At 49.3% G+C, this 20,061-nt stretch overlaps 1 protein-coding gene across 8 annotated transcripts in view; it reads left to right on the forward strand.

Annotated features, from left to right (window-relative positions):
• Positions 1 to 20,061, forward strand: part of MSI2 (musashi RNA binding protein 2) — a 380,675-nt gene that overhangs the window by 353,930 nt on the left and 6,684 nt on the right. For 2 of the 8 annotated variants that reach the window (XM_063113165.1, XM_063113167.1), the window contains 2 exons: positions 17,190 to 17,344; positions 19,059 to 19,131. The exons of 1 other annotated variant lie outside the window; for it this stretch is intronic. In XM_063113165.1, the coding sequence (XP_062969235.1) occupies positions 17,190 to 17,344; positions 19,059 to 19,100 (197 nt within the window). In that variant the 3' untranslated portion in view covers positions 19,101 to 19,131. Of the gene's footprint in view, positions 1 to 17,135; positions 17,345 to 19,058; positions 19,132 to 20,061 lie in introns of those variants that run through there. 5 more of the 8 variants (XM_063113164.1, XM_063113166.1, XM_063113163.1 and 2 more) reach the window with 5 other exon arrangements.

Consider the following 20,061-nt stretch of genomic DNA (forward strand, 5'->3'; position numbering starts at 1 on the left):
AGTTTCACAGGGAGGGGGTGAGAAGTGGACTTGGAACACCCAAAGAGGAGGCTACCCATGGTTTTCCACCATCTCCTCAGGAAGGCTTTCTAGCAGGGAGAGGGCAGTCCTGCAGCCTTTGCCCTCAGCTCAAGGGCATGGACGGTCAGTTGTCTTTGGACACACTACCTTCCCTACATTTGTGGTCACAAGCCATAAAGAAATGCCAGAGATCTCTTAGAGCTTTTTGGAGATGTCCCTAATCTATACGAGTTGATGTCAAGTGAGGTGGTATACTTGCCTCCTGGAACCTGCTCTTTTGGTTAGGGTGGTTGTTGGCTCTATCCAGTGCTTCAGGAGGACACAGGCACAATCTGAATATTCAGGTTGCAAGTTACCTCTTATACAGAATATATTATATATATCCCATATATTACAGAAGCCCAGGAAAGATCACAGAGTCCATAAAGTTGCCAGAAGAATGTGCAGTGATAGAGCGAAATGTTAGCTCCATGGAGGAAAGCTACAGTACAGCAGAAGTTGGCAGCACAGTCAGAATGAGCAAGGACTAAATGTGAGCTAGGCCACTCTGCCACCAGACAGAATGAGGGCACTGAGGCCAGGAAGAGAAATCTGGGAGGAGCCGTCCTCCTGGCTTGGCCTCCCTGGGGTGTGGGTGGGAGGTAGGCAGAGGCGAATGGTTGGAACTGTCAGGCTTTGGGGCTGCTGAAGCTACAGAATGACCCAAGGTTGGGGAGTGGGAGAAGAGGGTAGGGACAGAAGGCAGAGAGAGCAGAAAATCCCCTCCCACTGGCCTAAATCCTAGGTCTGGCTCTGCTAGGAAAATGGCTTTGCTGCCCTGTGGCTGGAAATCCTAAGAGCTCTATTTCCAGTAGGTAAAAGGAACAAAAGTAAAATACAAGTCAGGGGATAGAATAAAATTCAACTTGAACCAGAAAAGAAAATGCCTTCAAGAAGAAAATAGATCTCAAGAAGCAGACATGCCCATCTGCCCCCCTTCAAAATGTTCTCTGTGTCTCCACTGCCAGCCTTTGCCTTGTATCTGTTGGAGGCTGAGGGGCATGAAAGATAGTGTCCCACATATACTCCCACGCAGGCTCTTCCAGTGGCTGCAGGGATCCTGGAGAATGTAGGGCAGCTGCAGTACAAGCTTTAGGGTTCTCAGGTATTGCTTTCAACAAGTATTTATTGAGGGTTTGCTTTGTATCAAGGAATATAAGGGCAGACAACACTTCTTGCCTTCTCTGGTCTGAGAATCTAGTTCTGTCCCCTGAAAGTCCCTATATCCTGTGATGCATTGTTTCTGTCCTGAAAAGGACCACTGTTGGCTTCATTTTTAAAAGAAAAATGGATCAGTGTGTGCCTTCATTCTGAGTATGGCTTTCCCACACCTCCATCAGCAAGATCCCATGGGGATTGGGGGCCGGGGGTGGGGGGACGCAGTGCAGCCATCTCCTCTTTCCCACCCGGCCTCCCTGTCCTGGAAGCAAGCATCCTCAGAGGACTGTGACCCCAATATGGCCCATCTGTGGGTGGGGTCATGGGGACACCCTCTTGCTAGAATAGAGCCACATCTGTGGCCATGGACTAGAGCCAGCACAGGGGCCCAGAGGGATAGCAAATCTGTGACCCGTTAGGACCAGCTGCCGCAAACAGCCAGATTACCCATAGGATTTCACCCGAATACTCACCTCCAGCTCACTCCTTGTTTCTGGGGATGGACAACTTGTTTTCCAGTTTGTCATTAAAATTCTCATTTCTGGGAGACGCGGGACCTTCACTATGAGAGTCCCACATTGGATTTTAGTAACCCAAGTGAATTTATAATAATGTGCAGAGCCACCCGCTGCTGACCTCAGCTTCATTCGTTTTCCAAGGGCTTTCAGACCAACACTGCTAAAGATAAAATACATCAGCTCTAATCAATAATTTTGTAATAGAAATACCGTGCACTTGATAAATCAACTCTAGTGCAATTAGTGACTAGCCTTGAAGGCCAGACCTAAGTATAAGTTCATCCTAAAGTGAATGGAGTGGGGGAATGTTAATGGTCTTTTAAATCAGTGGAATTATTTCCAGTGGGTGACACATCCCTGCCTGCCCCCAAAGCTGGTTGGCCCTCTCACTGGTGGGAGCCCAGGCCTAACTATCTGGAGTACGGGTTGAGAGTGTGGGGGTGCCCTTGGTAGCTCCATAAGAGCATATGGAGCTCAACAGAGAGAGGCCAAGAGACCCCCTCTTTGCTCCCTGGGCTAGCTGGGGGCACTGCAGGGTCTGGGAAGCCCCTAAAGCTGGTCAACCCACATATTGGTGAGAAGCATCAAGGGAGCGTGTGCGTGGGTGCAGCATGGTTCCTTATATTTCACAGGGCTTTGACCATCAGATAGACACTGTAGCTACCACATGAGACAGGCAGGAAGGCAGAAGTTTTTGGTCTGGTTTTACATGTACGTTTTTATGAGAGTGCTGGGCTGCAGAACAGTTCTGGGACTTATCCAAAGTCACACACCCAGTTACCTGAAGAGCAAGGCTTTGGTCAGGGGTGAAGAACACTGGACTTGAACCCAGGTCTTTGGTCTCCTTAAGGTAGCCCTGTGGAGGAGCCCTGTTTGTTCATGAAGGACACACCTGCTACCCAGACACTCAGCAGAAGCAGGAGTGAAGGCTGTGCAGGCATTGCCAAGCAGCCTCGGGTTCTCTGAGGACTCAGGCTCCAGTTCCAGACCTTGCAGTCGTATCTTTCAGAAACAGATCTCAGAACTGGGCCCAGGGCACATCTGCTATAGACTTTAATTCAGCAGGTATTTATTAAGTGGATAACGATAGCAATGTTATTGTATGTGGCAGGCCTAATTCAAGGGTGCTTTTGGCTGTATCAGAAAATCCAACTCAGTGTGGTTAAATAGTATAAGGGATTTATTGGCTGACCTTCTGGGAGCTTCATTGAAGAGTGGGCTTCATAGTTAGATTGTTCAGGGCTCTTTTTCTGTAATTCTCTTAGCTTTGCCCTCCTCATTTCAATTTTGTCTTTATGTTGGTTTTCCTCATGGTGACAAAATGACTGCAACAGTTTCTGGCATCACACCACCTTGTCCAGAAGAAGGGGGGTCAGATGGTCCGGAATTCTAGAAAAAGCCCAGAGTTTTGTGCTGCCTCACTAAGGCCTGGGCTACTAGAGCGAATCACTGAGGGTGGGATCCATCCCGCTTCTAAACTGAATGGCTCTCACACAGTGGGGGAAGGATGGATTCCCAAAGGAAAAGCTGGATGCTGATAAGAGGGGGATAGGGAGAGTAATCCTGGAGAGACAACCAGTAGATGCCCACCACAGCCCTGAAAGTTCACGGACAAATACTGAGCGCTCTCCGTGCCTCTGAGGACCTCCCAGCCTGGCATGGAGACTAACAGGTAATTACAACATGATGCCATAATCCCCATAACTAGTCAATGTACAGAAGTAGCACAGAGGAGGACGTGATCATCTTTGCCTGGGATGTCAGGGGAAGTTTCACAGGGAAGTGAATGTTTCCACTTTTAGAGGATAAATAGGGCCTCCCAAGGGGAACAGCATTTGCAAAGCCACCAGAGCCCAGAACATTAGAGTGAATTCGAAGCTATGAAAGTGGTTCATTCTGGCTGAAGAATAAAATGCAACAGGGGAGCAATTGTAGAAAAAGCCAGAGAGCTGGGCAGAGCCAGAGCAGGGAGCCCCTGGTATCATGCTAAGGTGCCTAGATATTCATGTGGGCAACTGGAGCCTTGGAGGGGCTGGAAACCAGGAAGTGACATCGGATTTGTGTGTTCGACAAGACTTGACAACACTTTCAGCATGGATCTGAGAGGCAGCACTGGAGGCGGGAGGACAAGTTACAAATAATTTACATTCACTGCAAACACTCAATACGTGTTAATATAAAGCTGCCCAGTAAGCAGCAAGCCTTTTGCTGTTACCCATAAGGTGATTAACTCTGGGCTCAACAACATGCTGGGGGATGGGTGGGACACAGAAGAATTCCATGGCATGCCCTTGCCTTACACGAGCTCCCAGTCTTCTGGGGAGAACAAAGCACCCAATCGATGTAAGAGCTAGCCTCTAATAAGGGCAGACTCCTGCGTGGTCAAAGAGCACTCAGCAGGCAGGGAAGCTTGGTGGAGGAGGCAAGACATGCCATGGGCCTTGAAGGATTTGGTGTGAAAAGCTGTCTTCTGGGCAGCGGGGTCACAGGCCTGATGAGGTAGAGAAGGCCAGACTTGGGAACATGAAAGCCAGGTTGATATAGTCATATTGGTGGGAGAGGGAGGTTCACATTCTTTATGGCAGTGGAGCTCGGTGAGGACAGAACCATCTAAGGAAGATAAACCTGGCAATGGCTTCACACAGCATAGCACAGACCCCTGATCCTGGGGTCTGGGGCTGGGTTTCTGACCTGGAGCAAGGGGAGAGGAGCAAGGCATCCAGAAGCAAACACAGGAGGGCATTCCATGATGGGGACTCTGCCTTAGTTTCCCATGACTGTCCTTTGCTTCTGCCAATAAGTTGTTATCGAATCCTGGCTCAGGACTGTTGGTTCCCATTACTTTGCCCTCATGGTAACCCCTGCCCCCATCCTTTCTGCCAGTCCATTTCCCTTTGTCCTTGTCTTTGTTCCCTCCATTAAAACCTGGCTCAGACTGCCAGGTTAAGCCTGATTAACCCTACCTGGGGTGCCCCCTCCTTTGCTCCATGTCCTCAGTCCTCTTCCTGAATCGCAAGTTCTCCTGAATGCAAGGTGGGGTTATGAGTCCTTGGAGGATATTTTGCATGTACCTTAGGGTGGCACCTTCCTTCCCCAACAAACCATCAGTCAGTCCTCCAGGAGGCACAGTCAGCCTAGCTGTCGTAATTACTAGGCAATTAGAGAAAGCAGAGAATAAGGGACCCTTTGTTCCTGGATGCTTATTAATATTAATAAAAAGGTCTCCCCTTTCCAGCTTGGGATCCTGCAGAACAGGAAACAGGCAAATAATGCTTTTGAACAGCTGTGATTTGCTATTGGAATTCCATCTGTCTGACGATGAGAACACTATGATGAAATCCATTCCATGGCATGGGATAGGAGTCTTCCAACTAGCATCTCAAAATTCACACCCACTTGGGAAGTCTCTGAAGGGATGAATATCTTGCAAGTGGTTGATCAAATGCAAGAGACACTTCCCGGCCAATTTTTAAAACACAATAATAGTAATATGTTCATAGTAATAGCTCACATGTATTATAAGTGAGCCAACTACAGCGCCACGCCCACATGGTTTTCCCATCATGTAATTCTCATAACCCTATGAAGTGGGCACTATCATTCCCATTCCCATTTTAAAGATTAAAAACCGTGGCTTAGCATAGTAGCTTATCTGAGGTGGCAGAGAAAGGATTTGAGCCTGTGCTCTCAACCACTGTCAGCGTGGCTAGCTGAGCAAGGCTCTGCAACTTTAAAACATACACCCAACAAAAAACCACAGCTGCTCTCAACTAAATTCTCTGTATCCTTGGGGGACGAGATAACCCAAAATCATTTAGAAGTGGCCTCGGGAGACATGCTATATATTTTTTGCACCTGCTTCTGCTGTTGCAGACTTCACGTCATAGTACTGCCTGGCTCTGGCTGACATTTCTGATCTGACTTCTGAGCCCTGAATCCATTCAGACCAATGTCAGACAAAGAGGCACACAGGAGGCGTGGTCGGGTAAGACGGGGCCAAGCCTGAAGGGAATTATTTGAAGGGAACCTTTAGCCAAAACAAGGCTGAAGGAAGTTAGCCACTGCCCAAAAGAAACTAGGCGATGGAGCAAGGGAGGGCTTCTCTAGGAAGAGAGACGTCCCCCTTAGGAATGAGTCAACATCTCTTCCTGTGGGCTGGGAGGACCGCGTCTGGAAGGTCACTGGGAGGGGATTGGCTGCCCAGTTGCTGGGGCTTTGCTTTGAGCCAATGGCGGGAGGAGGGGCGGGGCCCCAGGCGAGAGCAGCGGGCTTCTCGGCCAATCACCCTGCAAAGAGGCTGAGCTCCCGGTACCATGGCAACCGCGAGCAGGGGCTCATTTGTTTTGTAGATGAGTAATTACTACACGATTAGAGAAAGCTAAAAATAAAGGGCCCTTTGTTTCTGGTTACTTATTAATATTAATAAAATGGTCTGTCCAGGTCTGTGGTAAACGATACAAACCTGGGTGCCTGCGTAGAGGTCAGTGTGTTTGGGAAAGGCAGCCGCTTTCCCCTCTTTCTGGAAGTTATTTTTGGCTGTAACCTAGAGAGGGTTGGCTTTCCTGGCCTTGGGGAGAAGAGAAGAGAAGAGGCTCAGCATCAGAGACACACAGAGAGCCCTGGAGGCAAGGGATAGTTAGCCACTGACCCAGGCACATGTGCCTTGGCAGTGGCAACCCAGATCCTCCAGAGAAAAGACCAGAAGCATAGCAGCAAAACCAGGGAACATGGACTAGCTTTGGAGGAAGCCGCTGGCTAAGTTTTGCTATGTGTCCTTGACCACAGTTTTTCTGGCCCTTGATTGTTCAGCTCCAAGAGCATAAAATAGTCTTTAAACCTTTACCTGAGATAGCCCCCAAGATTTCAGTGTCCTCCCTCCTGGGCCTCCTCCTCTCCTACCTAGCTTGAAGTGCATATTTGGTTCAGGCTTGGAAATGACTTGCTGAAGGGTTACACTGTGTTTTGGGATTGCCCCCACACTCGCCATGCCCTGGCTTTCAGGTTGAAACAGCTGAAAGGCTTCCCTTATATCCCTTCCCCCTCCTAGGGGGAAAGGTTCCCTTGTGGATTCATCCAATAAGGATGATAAAGAGCTTTTTTAAAAAATAAAGGTAGCATAAGAGCACAGAAAGAAGAATCAGGAATCAGAAAATTTGGTTCCAGGCCTGCTTCCACCTCTACTAAGTGAGGATTTCAGACTAGAGGGCCCTTGGGGGGCCATTTCAGCTCTACAGCTCTGTATTGCTGCTGTTTCCAAGCTTTCCATCCTTTGTCCTTGGAGGTAGAAGCAGTAACAATGACAATGCCTTAAGATCTGAAAGGAGCAAGTAGAGTGAAAGCCAGGAGCTTCCAGGTGATAGGAAACCTGGTGGGAATGCATTTGAAACAGTCAGTCATGCATTGTTTAGTGCACAAAGGCAGTGAGAAAGACCGATGTTTCCAGAACTGTGTATAATTTTACAAATTTGTGGTCAGATTTCTGTCCTTGGGTGTGGTTGATTAAACCTGTTGGGGCTTGGCTCTCTCTGTGGATGGTATTTGTTAATAACAGTGGACCTGTTAATAGCTGCTGTCCATGAGCAAGTCAGCCCTGAGATTGGGGCCAACACAGTGGCTCTTGAACTTTGATACACCTTAGAATCACTGGGGGTTTTTTAAACTTCCCAGTGGCCAGGGCACACTGCAGATCCATAGATTCGGAATCTAGCAGGGTGGGCCTCAGGCAAGTCCAGTATGCATAGACTCAAGAACCACTAGGTTCTCACTGGATGTGGAGCTTCACACCATCTCTGTGACTGTCACTGGCTCCCCAAACTCCTCTAACAAGGAGGCAGGAGAGCTGGATCTGCAATCTCTAGCCTTGGAGCAGCTCTGGAGCCCAGGACTCTCCTAACCACCATTGGTCTTCCCAGCAGGGTCAGGAAGGCCACTCTCCTGCCTTCCTATAGGACAGTCCTGTCCCAGCTGAGATTGAGAGCACGTATTCATAGAATTAGCAGCCGGAGCAACCATAAATAGGGAAGCAGCCACCCTCCTTGACTGTCTGACAAATGGAGGCCTTTTGGTTAGGTCGGGGTTTGTTTGTTATTAAAGACCTAATTAGAAACATGAGAGGGAGCTGAATGGCTCTGTGCTTGGCTAATTAGTGACATGTATGCGCCTGCTTTGAACTTCAAGGACACAGAGCTATTAGTGCTTACATCAAAAATGGATTAAACTCCTGTGCCTTTATAATCATTAAAGAAGGGCTACTCAAGTGGAAAGCCTTTTGTGCAGGTTCTTAAGGGGCTGCCCCTCAGGACCCTCTCCATCTCACCCCAGGCGCTGGAGCCCCAGGCAGTGAGTTTCTATTAGATATGACTGGGCAGCAAATACCCATTAGCACTAGGGCATTCCAGCTCCCCACAGGACTCGCTCCTAGTAGAATGGAGTGGCCTTCTGGGACTGAGATCAGCCTTCTGGATGCCCCACCTGATTCAGGCACTTTTGGGGGAGGGGGTTCCCAGTGAGGGCCCAGGCTCAGTTAGTGCTTACCTTCTGTCTGGCAGTGCCCTCTCCACTTCCACACTAACCCCACCGACACTGCATGCCTGCTTTGTGTGGCAAAGCAGTTTGTTCTTTGGGACATGGCATAGTAGAGAGTGGCCTGGTCCTCAGGAGAGAGGCAGTCCTCTATCTCATGTGGCAGGCATGGCCCAACCTCAGGAAGCCCCCAGTCTGGTGGGGAAGACATCTCCACCACCAGGGAGCTCCCAATTTGGAAAGGGTAACAGGGTCCAAGCCCTCAGAAGCTTCCACTCCAAAGCTGGAGAGTTGATTCCCTGTCCTTGAGTTTGCAGTTTCTCTGGGGTAAACAAAAATCCAAATAGACAGAAGAAACCTCGTCAAACTAGGGAGTGACAGCTGAGCAGCATAATACAGTGTAAAAATCATGTGCATTCAAGCTTAGAGCTGGGTTCAGTCCTGTCTGAGACACTGCTAAGACACTGCGATGTTGGACACATTCCACAGCTGTTGGAACCCTCAGCTTCCTCATCTGTAACACAGGATAATAAAGCTGATCTTACAAGCTGTTGGGAGCATGAAAAAAGATGGTGTTAAACACCTACCAACGTACCTATCAACGCAGTAGGTGCTTAATAAGTACAAGTTCCCTTTCTAACCTGGCCCCCTCAGAGGCCACAGCTTCTACAATTTTGTGCCTCTTGCCTGGTTGGCTCTCACCTACCGGCCCTGTCATGCTCTACTAGCATAAGGCTTTCCCCTGCCTCACCTTTCCTAATAGAGACAGGGTAATATCTAATTCCTATATAGTCCGTCATCATGACTGAAAATACCACATTAGACTGTCTTATAAGTCTGTGATCCCAGCCTTGGATTCCATAGTGTTTTCTTTTAACAATAGTTCTCAATGCAGAAAACCTATGCTGGGCCTGCAGTGAGTGGAGTCGCCCCTCTTGCTGGTGGCAGGCAGGGACATGGCTTTTAGGAAGTAGTGAGAGCTCACAGCAGTGCAGCAGCACAAGAGAGTGGCTGAGGACATGTGGAGAAAAGCCAGACAGGTTGGTTTTTTGAAAAGACGGATGGCTGTGGCTCCAGGACAAAGGCAGTTGCCAGATCAAAACAAAGCAAGGGTTATTCTCAGGATTCAACTAGGAGAAACTTGGAGCCACCAAACTGTTCGAAAGCAGGGGAAGTCGTTTCCACGCAGTAGGTTCCCTGTCTGTTTCCTTTTGATTCTCAGGGCCAGGAGGGCTGGAGGAAACAAAGGCCGTCCTCTCAGCCCTTTACCTAGCTGAGTGGTGAAGAGGCAGCTCACCTTCCCAGGGCTGCATGCACAGCTGCTGCGTGGATTCATGCAGCATTTCAGGGATGCTGTAGCTTCTGGTGGATCTCCTTGTCTGCTGCTACTTGCAAGTCCTAACCTGTATGGGCCTGGAGTCTGAAGCCAATTAGGGAAGAAGCAGCAGGATGTTAGTGTTAAAATACCACCTGCTTCAGCCAAACCATAAACATTCATCTCCCGGGTTGGTTTTTCCTTCATCCTCTGAAGTGCTTTAGAGTTTCAGGGTGAGGGTGCTGTTAAAACATCCGTTCATATTGAGAGGGATCCCGAACCCCATCTTGCTTTTGAGCCTGGTAGCCTGGCTTGGGCCAGCCTACTTCCATCCCTTCATTGATGAAGCCATTGCAGCCTGGCTGACAGTTCACACCGGCAGGGCATGCACCTGTGCCAGTGCCAGCCAGGAGTTCCTGTGATGCCCGGTCACTGGGCAGCGCCCAGTGACTAGAGCCATGGCCTTTCCCTTCCTGGACCCCTCTCCCCTTCCCTCCTAGAAATCTGCAAACGAGCTTGATCCCTCAGGGCCCTTGGGGGTTGAGAGAAATGAGAATCTGACCGTGGCTCCAGAAAGTTCCTTCTTTGCACTCACGACAAAAGCCTGATTCCTTTTCTCACCAGGCCCAGGCTCACTCAAGGCTGCTCCATTCCCAGAATTCCCAGATGGCATTCAACCACTAACTCCCATCCTCCCCTCACCCACCTTCCCAACAAACCAACCTAGATCCCACTTGGCCTGGATTTTTGTGAGCTTAAGACACTGTCACAGACCCAGAGCAGGACTGATAATAAAAGAGCATCAGGATGGAAAGAGAAGGATTGTATCTCAACATAAAATACCTCGTCTTGGCCACAAAGCCTTCCTCAGATGGGTCCCTCCTAGGTGTTTGGAACTTTCTCCTTAAACTCATCTGAAGGGTAGTGTGAATCCCCAGCTTTCCCACTAACATGTTATATGAGGGTTTCAGAACCAGCTAATAATGAAATTATCTCGAGAGTTTGGGGGAGTGTGACTTGACCGGAAGCTAAGACCTTTCTACATAATAATTAGTCACAAGTCTTAGGTTCTAATGTCCATCAGTTCCCTACCTGAGACATGCCAACATTCACGGGCAGACATTGTCAACACCAACCACAGTGGTCTGAATCATGAAGTTTGGAGAGAACAAGCAGGAACTGCAATCCTGTCTTCAGACTGGTGCCATTATAACTGACATTTGGAGCATCTATGTGATGTCAGTGTCGGCGTGCCCTGTCAGCCCAGTGAGTGAGCACATACTCACCAGTGTCCCATGCAGTGTTTAAGGTGAGCCAGGCATCTCTGGATACATCGAGACTGGCCTGGTGATGACTCCAGGGGGAGTTTGTACCTCTCAGTAATGTATCTGTTTGGATGTGGAGACAGTGAAAAAGAAATACCATCACGCTGCTCTCTTAATCCTTCCCCAGTTTGAAAGTATTTTTCCCCCTTCTTTTCTAAAATAGCCTGAATTCCAGCAGAACTTTAAAAATTACATTGTGTGTAAAATTGATTGTCCCTGCATCTGGGTCCCTGAATAGATTTGGTTTTAATTTAGTGTATCATACAGTTTTCCCAAGTTGGACATAATTGCTGGCCCTCTCAATCTGTCTCTCCCACCTTCAGGCTGAGTTCTAGAAGGAAAGCTTGAGCCAAGAGTGCCTAGGAGATAGCTGGCCAGGCAGACTTCTGGAATGTAATCCCACTGTGCTCTGCTTAAGATATGCCATAATAATTTGAAACTGTGTGTTTTTCCTTCCATTATCAGAAACAGGTTTCTCTTTTCATGCTGACCTTTCCCATTTGCCCATCTGCATTAGTTTACAGTGGGCACTACCTTCAGGGGGACACAGTAAGGAGACTGCAGAGTGGGGTCCCCAGCTCTATTCTCCAGGGAAGCCCATGGCTGCCCAGTTGCCTTTCTTCAGAGCCCTCAAGCAAGGAGGGGCTGGCTCTTCAGAGGGACTCAGCACATCCCCACTGTTGATGGCAGCTGGCATTATGGACCCAGCACCCACTGAACATGCAGCATTGTGGGGAGAATAGAGGAAGGTCACTCTTGCTCTGAAAGATGTGCAACTGATTGGGAACATGGAGTCCCATGAGAACCCTGAGAGCTCCCCAGCTGGCCACACAGCCCACCTAGAGTTTCTTGCTAATAGGGGAGACAGAGTCTTGCTGCCGTGGAGTTTTTAATCAAGGCAGATAGAAACATGATATAGACAAGATGAAGGTAGGGGTGAGTGTTGGAGAGGACAATGACTTTAATTATTTTCTTTAATTTCTCTAAAGCAAACAAACAAAAACTCCTAAAATCCAGAGTGCAGGATTAACACAGCCCCTGCCTTCAAAGACTGTCACATAGGCTTATGATCTCACCAGCTCTTAGTGTCCATTCTGCCAGGAGCTATGGGGTGGGAGTGGAGGCCATGACAGCAATCAGCCCAAACTCCCCACTGAATGGGACCTGGTAAGGGTGTGCTTCTGTCGCACTTCCCATCCCCACTCCCTCCTCCCCCACAGTGGCACACGCTGGCTGGGTAGGAAAGAGACTCCTGGAAATATGCCAAGGGCCACTGCAGTGTCCTGCCTGAAATGAAACCTGGCAGCAGCAGGTGATTCACAAAGCAGATGATTGAAATTGTTGTGAGGGCTGGCCCTGCCCTTTGGGGAAACGTGAGCCCCACCAAACCAGGACTGGGGTCTAGGGCTGGAAATCCGTGGGCCCCTGGCTTGTCCCAGATATGTGGGCTGAGCTCATCAAAAAGGATTTTGTAACTCTGGATCAGTAATAATCCAGTTTTCAGGCCCTAGAGCTAGAGGTGCCCTTGAGGAGCACCCCCTCATAGTCCTAGGCTCTAGCTTTTTGCCTCAGGTCCAGTGGCATCACTTAGGGACAATACAGAAATATCTAGACTTCCGTACCCTCCCTAGACCTACAGTGAGGCTATTGTGGGTCCCACCACTTCCACCCCTAGCGACTAATTCCACTCCCAGCCCAACCCTTCTGACCACAGCTGGGCAGAGCCACATGCACTCTGAGTGCCAGCCAGACTACAGACATCTCCCCTGGCTCCCTTCAGAACCCTCAAAGGAAATGTGCCCATGAGCTTTAGGCCCAGGCCCTGCAGGTAAGGGTCCAAGACTGTAGCACCCATCTCTGTTAAAGGTCTCCAGGATAAGATTCTTGGGCTGTCCCAGGTGAGCCATCAAGGTGTTTAATTGATGAACAGGAAGTTCCTCCTTCTTCCCAATGTTAAATGCTCCCAGCTTTCATTCAAATGTATTTCCACTTGCTGTCCTCCCTGAGATTTAGTGTCCTTGCTTTCCTGCCCCCTACTCCCAGGAGTCCTTTCTTCAGGTCCAAGATGATTAAATGCACCAAGTGGATGAATTGGATCCTTTTGTAAATGACCTCCTGATTTGTATGGCGAGTGAATTGCATTTTCCTATATCAGATTTTCCTAAATCTGCATACGGTACCTGCCTTGTTGAGCTCTGCAGACATAACTATTTCAGAAGCAAATGTATTTGTTTTAAACTTGACAAGTGACAGAGCACTTGGTTTTTTCATTCTCGCAGCAGCCCAGCAAGTGAGACTGAATAAGGAAAGCATCGCTCACATGTTATGGGTGAGGACTTGGGCTGGTGAGGGGCTTAGACCAAGGCACACAGCCATGAGGGCAGAGGCAGGGCCACACTCAGGTCTTCTGACTCCAAGTCCAGTGCTCTCTTTCTCTGCACCATGGCGGCCTCCCTGAAGGTACCACCTGAACTGGGGATGCCCAGATGATTCTGGGGGATGGCGGTGCAGGGTAAAGAGGAACCTGCCCAGGATTAAATCGCTGCTGTGGATACTGCCCAGAGCCACTGATGGAGAAGAGAACGTGCCCCAAAACTGCCAGCCTGGTGTGGGGCTTGTCCCAAACCACTCAACGCTCACAGCTTCTGCTGCAAAAATGCCAAGGTGTTTGCAAGACATTGTCTTCTTCTGGGACAGGAGTCATAATATCCAATTTATAAATCTCAGCGCTGTTTATTTATTCCGTAATATTTACTCCCTTACACACACACACCCCTAGCTAAGCAGTAGACAAGGTGCCCTTGCCTGTTAAGAACGATGTCCCATCCCCTCTTCCTGAACTGAATCTTGGGGCCTGGGGAAAGACACCTTCCATTTAGTACAGATAATTGAGGATTGCCTGGAGAGTGACTTCTGCAGAAAGCATCCTCAGGTCAGGGACTTGGCTTCATGCAGCCTATCCCCGGCCCCAACACTTTCTCTCAATGTCACAGCTTAGAAGGACAGAGGGGGTCCTCAAATGACCCCCTTTACTGTGTAGCCAGCCAGTGTTCAGTATGCAGAGTTACACTGACTTCCCAAAAGATGAAAATTACTTTGTCCCTAATGCCTTCCCACAGCGGGAACAGCCACTGACGAGTTTGTGTGCCAAGTGGCAACCCCATCCTTTCCTAAGCAGCCAGAGCCTTTGTTTTCCATGAGTCTTCCCAAAGATGCACAGGTTTTCAGATGGCTTGTTCAGGGATTTTAACATGCTTTGGGGTCTTCTGCCCCTGGAGAGAGACAGAGGAAGTGCTGACTGTGGAGCACAAAGGCACCTCTCCTCCATGCCCTCAGCCCTTGAGGGTGCAGGTCCCAATGCCCAGAAGCCTAGAGAAAGGGGACCAGCTCAGAAGTGGGTGCTTACTGCCTGCCAACTACGCCCTCTAGCGGGAACCCAGCAGCCCGCCAATAGCTGGGGGATATTTGCAAGGTGACTTTGAGCTGGGGCTCAGGCTTTGTGATGAGCAGGTACATAATAAAATGGGACTTGGGGTTTTAGCTGCATTCTGCCTTCTCCACAGTGATTTGAGTGTCATTTGATGGAAGTGACTGAGCAGGGAGGGGTGACATGGTCCTAAGATGAGCTGTTTATTGTAAAATTGCCTTCAGGCCGACTAAAGCTGCAGGCCTCCCTGCGCACAGAAATGGGAGAGGTTGCCAGGTGTGAGCATAATACCAATAGCCCTTTTGTCTTCTAAGCCTACGGAGGGGAGCATCTCTGGACATCACCTTTTGTGGGTGTGCTACATCCTGTCTCTGAGGCTGCTTCTGCTGGCTGGATTAATCTCTGGGTGGCTGTCCCTGCTGGAAAGAGCTGAAATCAAAACCTGCCTTCTCCCCACTGCCTAGAGATAGGCCTGCTCAGCATCTTTCTGGATTCACATCCGGCCAGAGGAGAAAGCCAAAAAATCTCTCTCTCCATCTTCTACTGTGCCTCCCTGTGCTCACCCCACCCTGTCACCCTAAATCAGAACAGACTGATTAGTTCCTTTGTATAGGGAGGGGTTTCAGCTGCCTGGGTAAACCGGGAGTCCACTTTCTGAGCTCTTTCCATTTTCCTGAGCCCAGAAGAAAAAAGTGTGTTAGAACAAGATAATGCTGCCTTTTGAATATCTCGGCTTGATATTTGCCTCCATGAGTAAGAAGGACCAAATGTTATCTGCAAGTTTAATCTTCTATATTCAAAATTCCTCATCCCCTTTGTCTGCCAGCACATTCCCAAGTAAGCCATTCACTTGCTCTAAGCCTCTATAATTTCTTTTCCCTTCTTCTCTTTCACCTGTTCTCTCCATTGGCCAGATTATTTGTTTCTCAGCTGCAGCTTCAAAGGGGCTCACCTGGGGACTTCTTGCCCCAAGGACATATGGAGGTAGTTCCTCTGCTGAGTCAAGAGCCAGGCCCAGCTTGGTCTGGTGTCCTTTGTATCTTCGTGTCCCCATCTGTCTCCTGCCAGCCTGGCTTAGATCCATCATCAGTCTCTTCCCATTCCTGTGACAAGTGGGTGAAGATCCACTTGTGGCTCGTCAAGCCCCACGAGAAGTGAGGGCCTCCAACCCCAGGCCCCAAGCAAGGGCCAGGAAGAGGCCAGAGTGACCCCACTCCTCCTCCATGGATGTTCTTTCCTCCTGCCCTTCAAGGCAGTGGCCACAGGGCACAGGAGACAGCCACAAGAGGCAGAAGCAGAGGCAGAGGCAGAAGTGGTTGTTGCGAGGGGCAGCCCCTTGGAACCGAAGGGGTGGAAATGTGTGCTCAGACTCTGGTTCCTCAGGACCTGCTAGCCATAGCCCAAAAGTGGCTGGCCCCAGACTCTCCTTGAGGTTTAAAAATCAATGAGAACTGACTTTTACAGTTAAGAAAGACATTTTTTTTCCATTTTGGAAAAGAAAATAAAGCTCAAGCTACTAAGGGGAAATAAAGGTGAGACAAAATTAACTTGGTTGACAGGCCATAGCCCTCACTGGGGAGGCAATGTTGGGATTGGGGGGAGGCAGAGAGAGAGGCCTGAGGCAGTGTCACCTTCCGCTGTCCCCCCCCATATGCAGCCCCACCCCTCTCTGGATTCCTGGGTGTCAAGTCCCTTCTCTCTGTAGCAAAGGTGCATTCTGAGCTTTCTTTTTCTCAGTCTGGAGTTTATATGACTTTAACAGAAAACAGACACATTTCAGTCAGATACGCCTTAGCTATTAATTGGTTCAGTCAGTATGCTTTGCATTCATACTTCTTTGTCTTTTTTTTTAAAAAAAAAAACAAAAGGAAAAAAAAAAAGTTTAAATCCCCCCTTCCTTCTCCTGCAGGAGGTGAGTGTGTGGGTGTCCTGTAGATCACTGGTTTCCACCGCCGCTGTGGCCCTAGGCTCCAAGTCTACCATCCCCCCATCCCCTCCCTCCATCCCCCGCTCTCCACCAAAAAGGAACCTCTGCCGCCATCATTACCGTTACGTTAAGATGCCCAGACTTTCCATGACATATCCCATCCTCCAGCCACGTTCAGTACTGGCGACTTTCATGCAGGGATGTAAATGGGAGGGGTGGGAGGGGCAGGAGTAGCCAGGGGGGAGGGGGAGTGGTTGGGGGGTGGAGAATGGAGATCTTTTTTGTCTTTTTTTTTTTTTTTTAAGCAAATTTGTCAGTTAATGGATCCAAAAACAAAAAAGGAAAAAAAAGGGAAACACATACACAAAAAAATCAAAAATCCCCTCCCCAGAGATTTTTTTTTTTTTTCCTGGACACAAATTGCTTTGTTTCCTGTCACATTTTAATATCAATATTAACACAATGTGTAGTCTAAAACTAGTTCCTTTGTAGTTTGCATGGGATGTGAATGCTGTCTCAACGTGCCCAAATCTAGAAGACTGCATGAGCATCAATTCAGATGTGAAAACAAATCTCTCTCTCTCTCTCTCTTCCATATATATCTCTATTTCTATTGTGATAATTTGGTGGGCAGTGAAGCACCTCCGGTTGGTTGCCGTAGTGTGTTGAATGATCGTTTTTTTATTCTCTCTATTTTTGGAGCTCCAAGCTTCTTAGTAGTAGCCTGGGCTGAGTATTCTTGAGTCCCTGCTGATGTTTTCGCATGGCCTTGGTTGAGTGTTAGAAGTTGGGCCTCAGCTGTTTTTCTCGAGTGTTTGGCTTGTAATGACCGGTGCATGCCTGGCTTCTGGCCTCATACCCAGCTCTATTCTCTGCACACCAGTCCTGAATAGCTACAGTGCTCAACCGAATTTTGGCGCGCCCGCTTCCCCGGCAGGCTCCAACCCGGCGCGGCCCGGAGGCTTCCCGGGGGCCAACAGCCCAGGACCTGTCGCCGATCTCTACGGCCCTGCCAGCCAGGACTCCGGAGTGGGGAATTACATAAGCGCGGCCAGCCCACAGCCGGGCTCGGGCTTCGGCCACGGCATAGCTGTAAGTACCCGCCTGTCCCTGCCCTCCTGCCTCCTCCTTCCTGACCAGCTCCTGGTGGCCCATGGGGAAGGTGTGGCTGGAAAGCCCAGAGCTGGGAGCAGAGGAGAGGACAGTGAGTCTCCTGCAGCCTGAAACCCCTCCTGGGTGGCTGTTGATGGAGTGGAAGGAGTGTAGGTCCAAATCACCCTCCATCATTCAGCCTGTGCAATCTTGAGCCACTGATATAACCTGTCTGAACCTCATTTCTCTGGCCGCAAAATAAGAATAACTATGCCTTCCTCAAAATACAGTGTGAGAATGAACAGAAATAGATATGTCACATGCTGGCACATGATAGGTCCTCAGTATCAGCAACCTGCCTTGATCCCTGCTTTCTGGAGACTGTCTCATGGGCTGGGACCTCAGAGCTGGGAAACACCCCCTCCTCAGGGTAGCAGCCTTAGTGGGTAGAGCCCCCCGGCCATGCCTGGGAGGTAGTGTGGGGTGCGAGCCTTCACGCAGGCAGTTTCCTTTGCTAATGTTTCTTACAGCTTCCAGGTTCCAAGTAAGTTCCCATTTGCGTTCTTTAGCCGCGGCCCCCCAAAGGCCAGATGCATTTGATATTTGTAATGCTCTGTGGTTCTATAATCTGACTAATCCAGGCAATGGAAATTTGCTTAACAGATTTGCATGCTGTTTTCAGATTGTATTGTTCTTCTCCCTCCCAGTGTGTGTGAGCATGAATGTGCCTGAGCCCACTCGCTCTCTTGTCCCTTCCATTTTGGAAACAGAAAATCAGCCAACCTCTGCCATAGCTCACCTCAGCATTTTGGAGGCAGTTTGGTTTTGAGCTAAAATGGGAGTATCTGCTGTCCCTGGTCACGTTCCTGTCAGGCTCCACTCCTGCTTTGGGGGCTGTGCTGGGGAGAACAAAGCAGGTGCAGTCCAGGGCACCAGGGCAGCCTCATCCGTGCCCCGGCATTGGAAGCCCCCCAACACTCACGCACACTGTCTCTCTCTCTCACACACACGCATGCACACACACACGCCTGCCAGCCCTGGGCTGTGCAAGCTGGGTCCTTGTTCAATTCCACTCCCAAGCCAGTATCACTTAAGTCAGTAGTTTGATGAGTCTAATACCCTTGGATCAACTGTAGTACCCAATCCAGAATATTATTATTCAGCTGAGAGCGGCATCAATTTGGGGAGCCGTCTATCACCATTTAGAACACGACTCATTTCCATTTTCAGCATCCAGAAACACAGACCCTATTTGTTCTTGAAAACCTGGGACTTTTGACCTGTGTGCTGTGATGTTTTTCTGAAATAACCACATAGCATCACAGTCTGTCTGCACCGGGATTTCTTCTCCCCAGCTGGAGCCATTGGAACTGTGGACAGACTAATCTTTGCCCTCCAGGGTTCAGGGCAAGCATGCCCATTATTCTGGCCATAAGCCCCCCATCCCTACCACCCACCCACCCCTCCAAATCTGGCTCTTGGTTTTCCCCTGGGTAAGCAGACAGGCTTGGGCGTGGGGAGACGGGAGGAGAGGGGGCTGGAGGGGTTGGAGCTGGGGAGGACGTCATCCTGGCCCCATTGGCGTGGTGTCTCAGAATTACATATTCATGCTGGCAACCACAGACTAGACCTAGAGATAATTTCCTTTCCCAGAATATGACAATCTGTTCCCATGTATAGCGCACTGATGACCTTAACAATTGTGCAATTTTAGGGACCTTTGATTGCAACGGCCTTTACAAATGGATACCATTGAGCAGGTGCTTTCGTTGCCATCTCACTCTGAGGTATTACCGTCTCTGCCATGTGTCCCCACCCTGCCGGCGTGTCCGTACATGTATGTGTACCAGTCATACATGTGTGCACATGCCCTTGTCTCATCACACCACCACCCTTCTCTCCTCTTTCTGGACCCCTTTTCAGGAGGGAGGGGGCAAAACAAATCCAGTCTTTTAATCTCTCATCCCTTCCTCCAGCTGTTAATCACGACCCCCACCTTTTTCACTCTTTTTTTTTTTTTTTCCTTAATTTGGTTCTTTTGATCCCTTTTCTGTATCTTCTTACCCCTCATCTTTCTCTGTCTTGAAATACAATCAAGAGTGTGGGAAACTGGAGGGAGATCTCATGCCGTGCCCATCCCAGGGGGATGGAGAGAGGGAAGCTCTGGGCTTCTGCCAGGCCTGGGGGCAGGGGTAGGGGCCAGGGCCACTCCGAAGGCCGGCGCAACCTTGTGCTTTGTTGGGCTCCTGCAGCTCCCCAGGGCTTGCTGGGGCTTGGCCAGTGGGGTTCATGCAGTCAAACAGCCAGACTCCATCTTTTAGTGAAAAGAAAACATTTTGCCAGTAACTACTGAGTAATTATCCAGATTACCTCAGGAAAAGCAAATTAAATTAACAACATCACCTGCGTAATGTGGATTTGGATCCCTGCCAGTTTCCTAACCTTTTAAACTGAGCTCAAGTTAATTAAACATTTTTTAAATCACTTCGATGGGGATATGGAGGGGGTGGAACAGAGGAGAGGGGAGGCTGGGGCAATCAGGGAGGAAGCTTCTTGCCGCACTCTTGTTTGAAAATGGGAATCTGTCCTTCTTGGGAAGAACACCAAGGGAGAGGGGTTGACCGCGCAAAATCACTAGATCTGTACCATGTTAGCACGTTAGTTTGGGGGGTGGGAACATGGATGTGTCTTTGGAAGAGGGAGGGTGACAAATGAGG

This window comes from Cynocephalus volans, chromosome 10 (assembly GCF_027409185.1).
Source record: "Cynocephalus volans isolate mCynVol1 chromosome 10, mCynVol1.pri, whole genome shotgun sequence".
NCBI classification, from domain to species: Eukaryota; Metazoa; Chordata; class Mammalia; order Dermoptera; family Cynocephalidae; genus Cynocephalus; species Cynocephalus volans.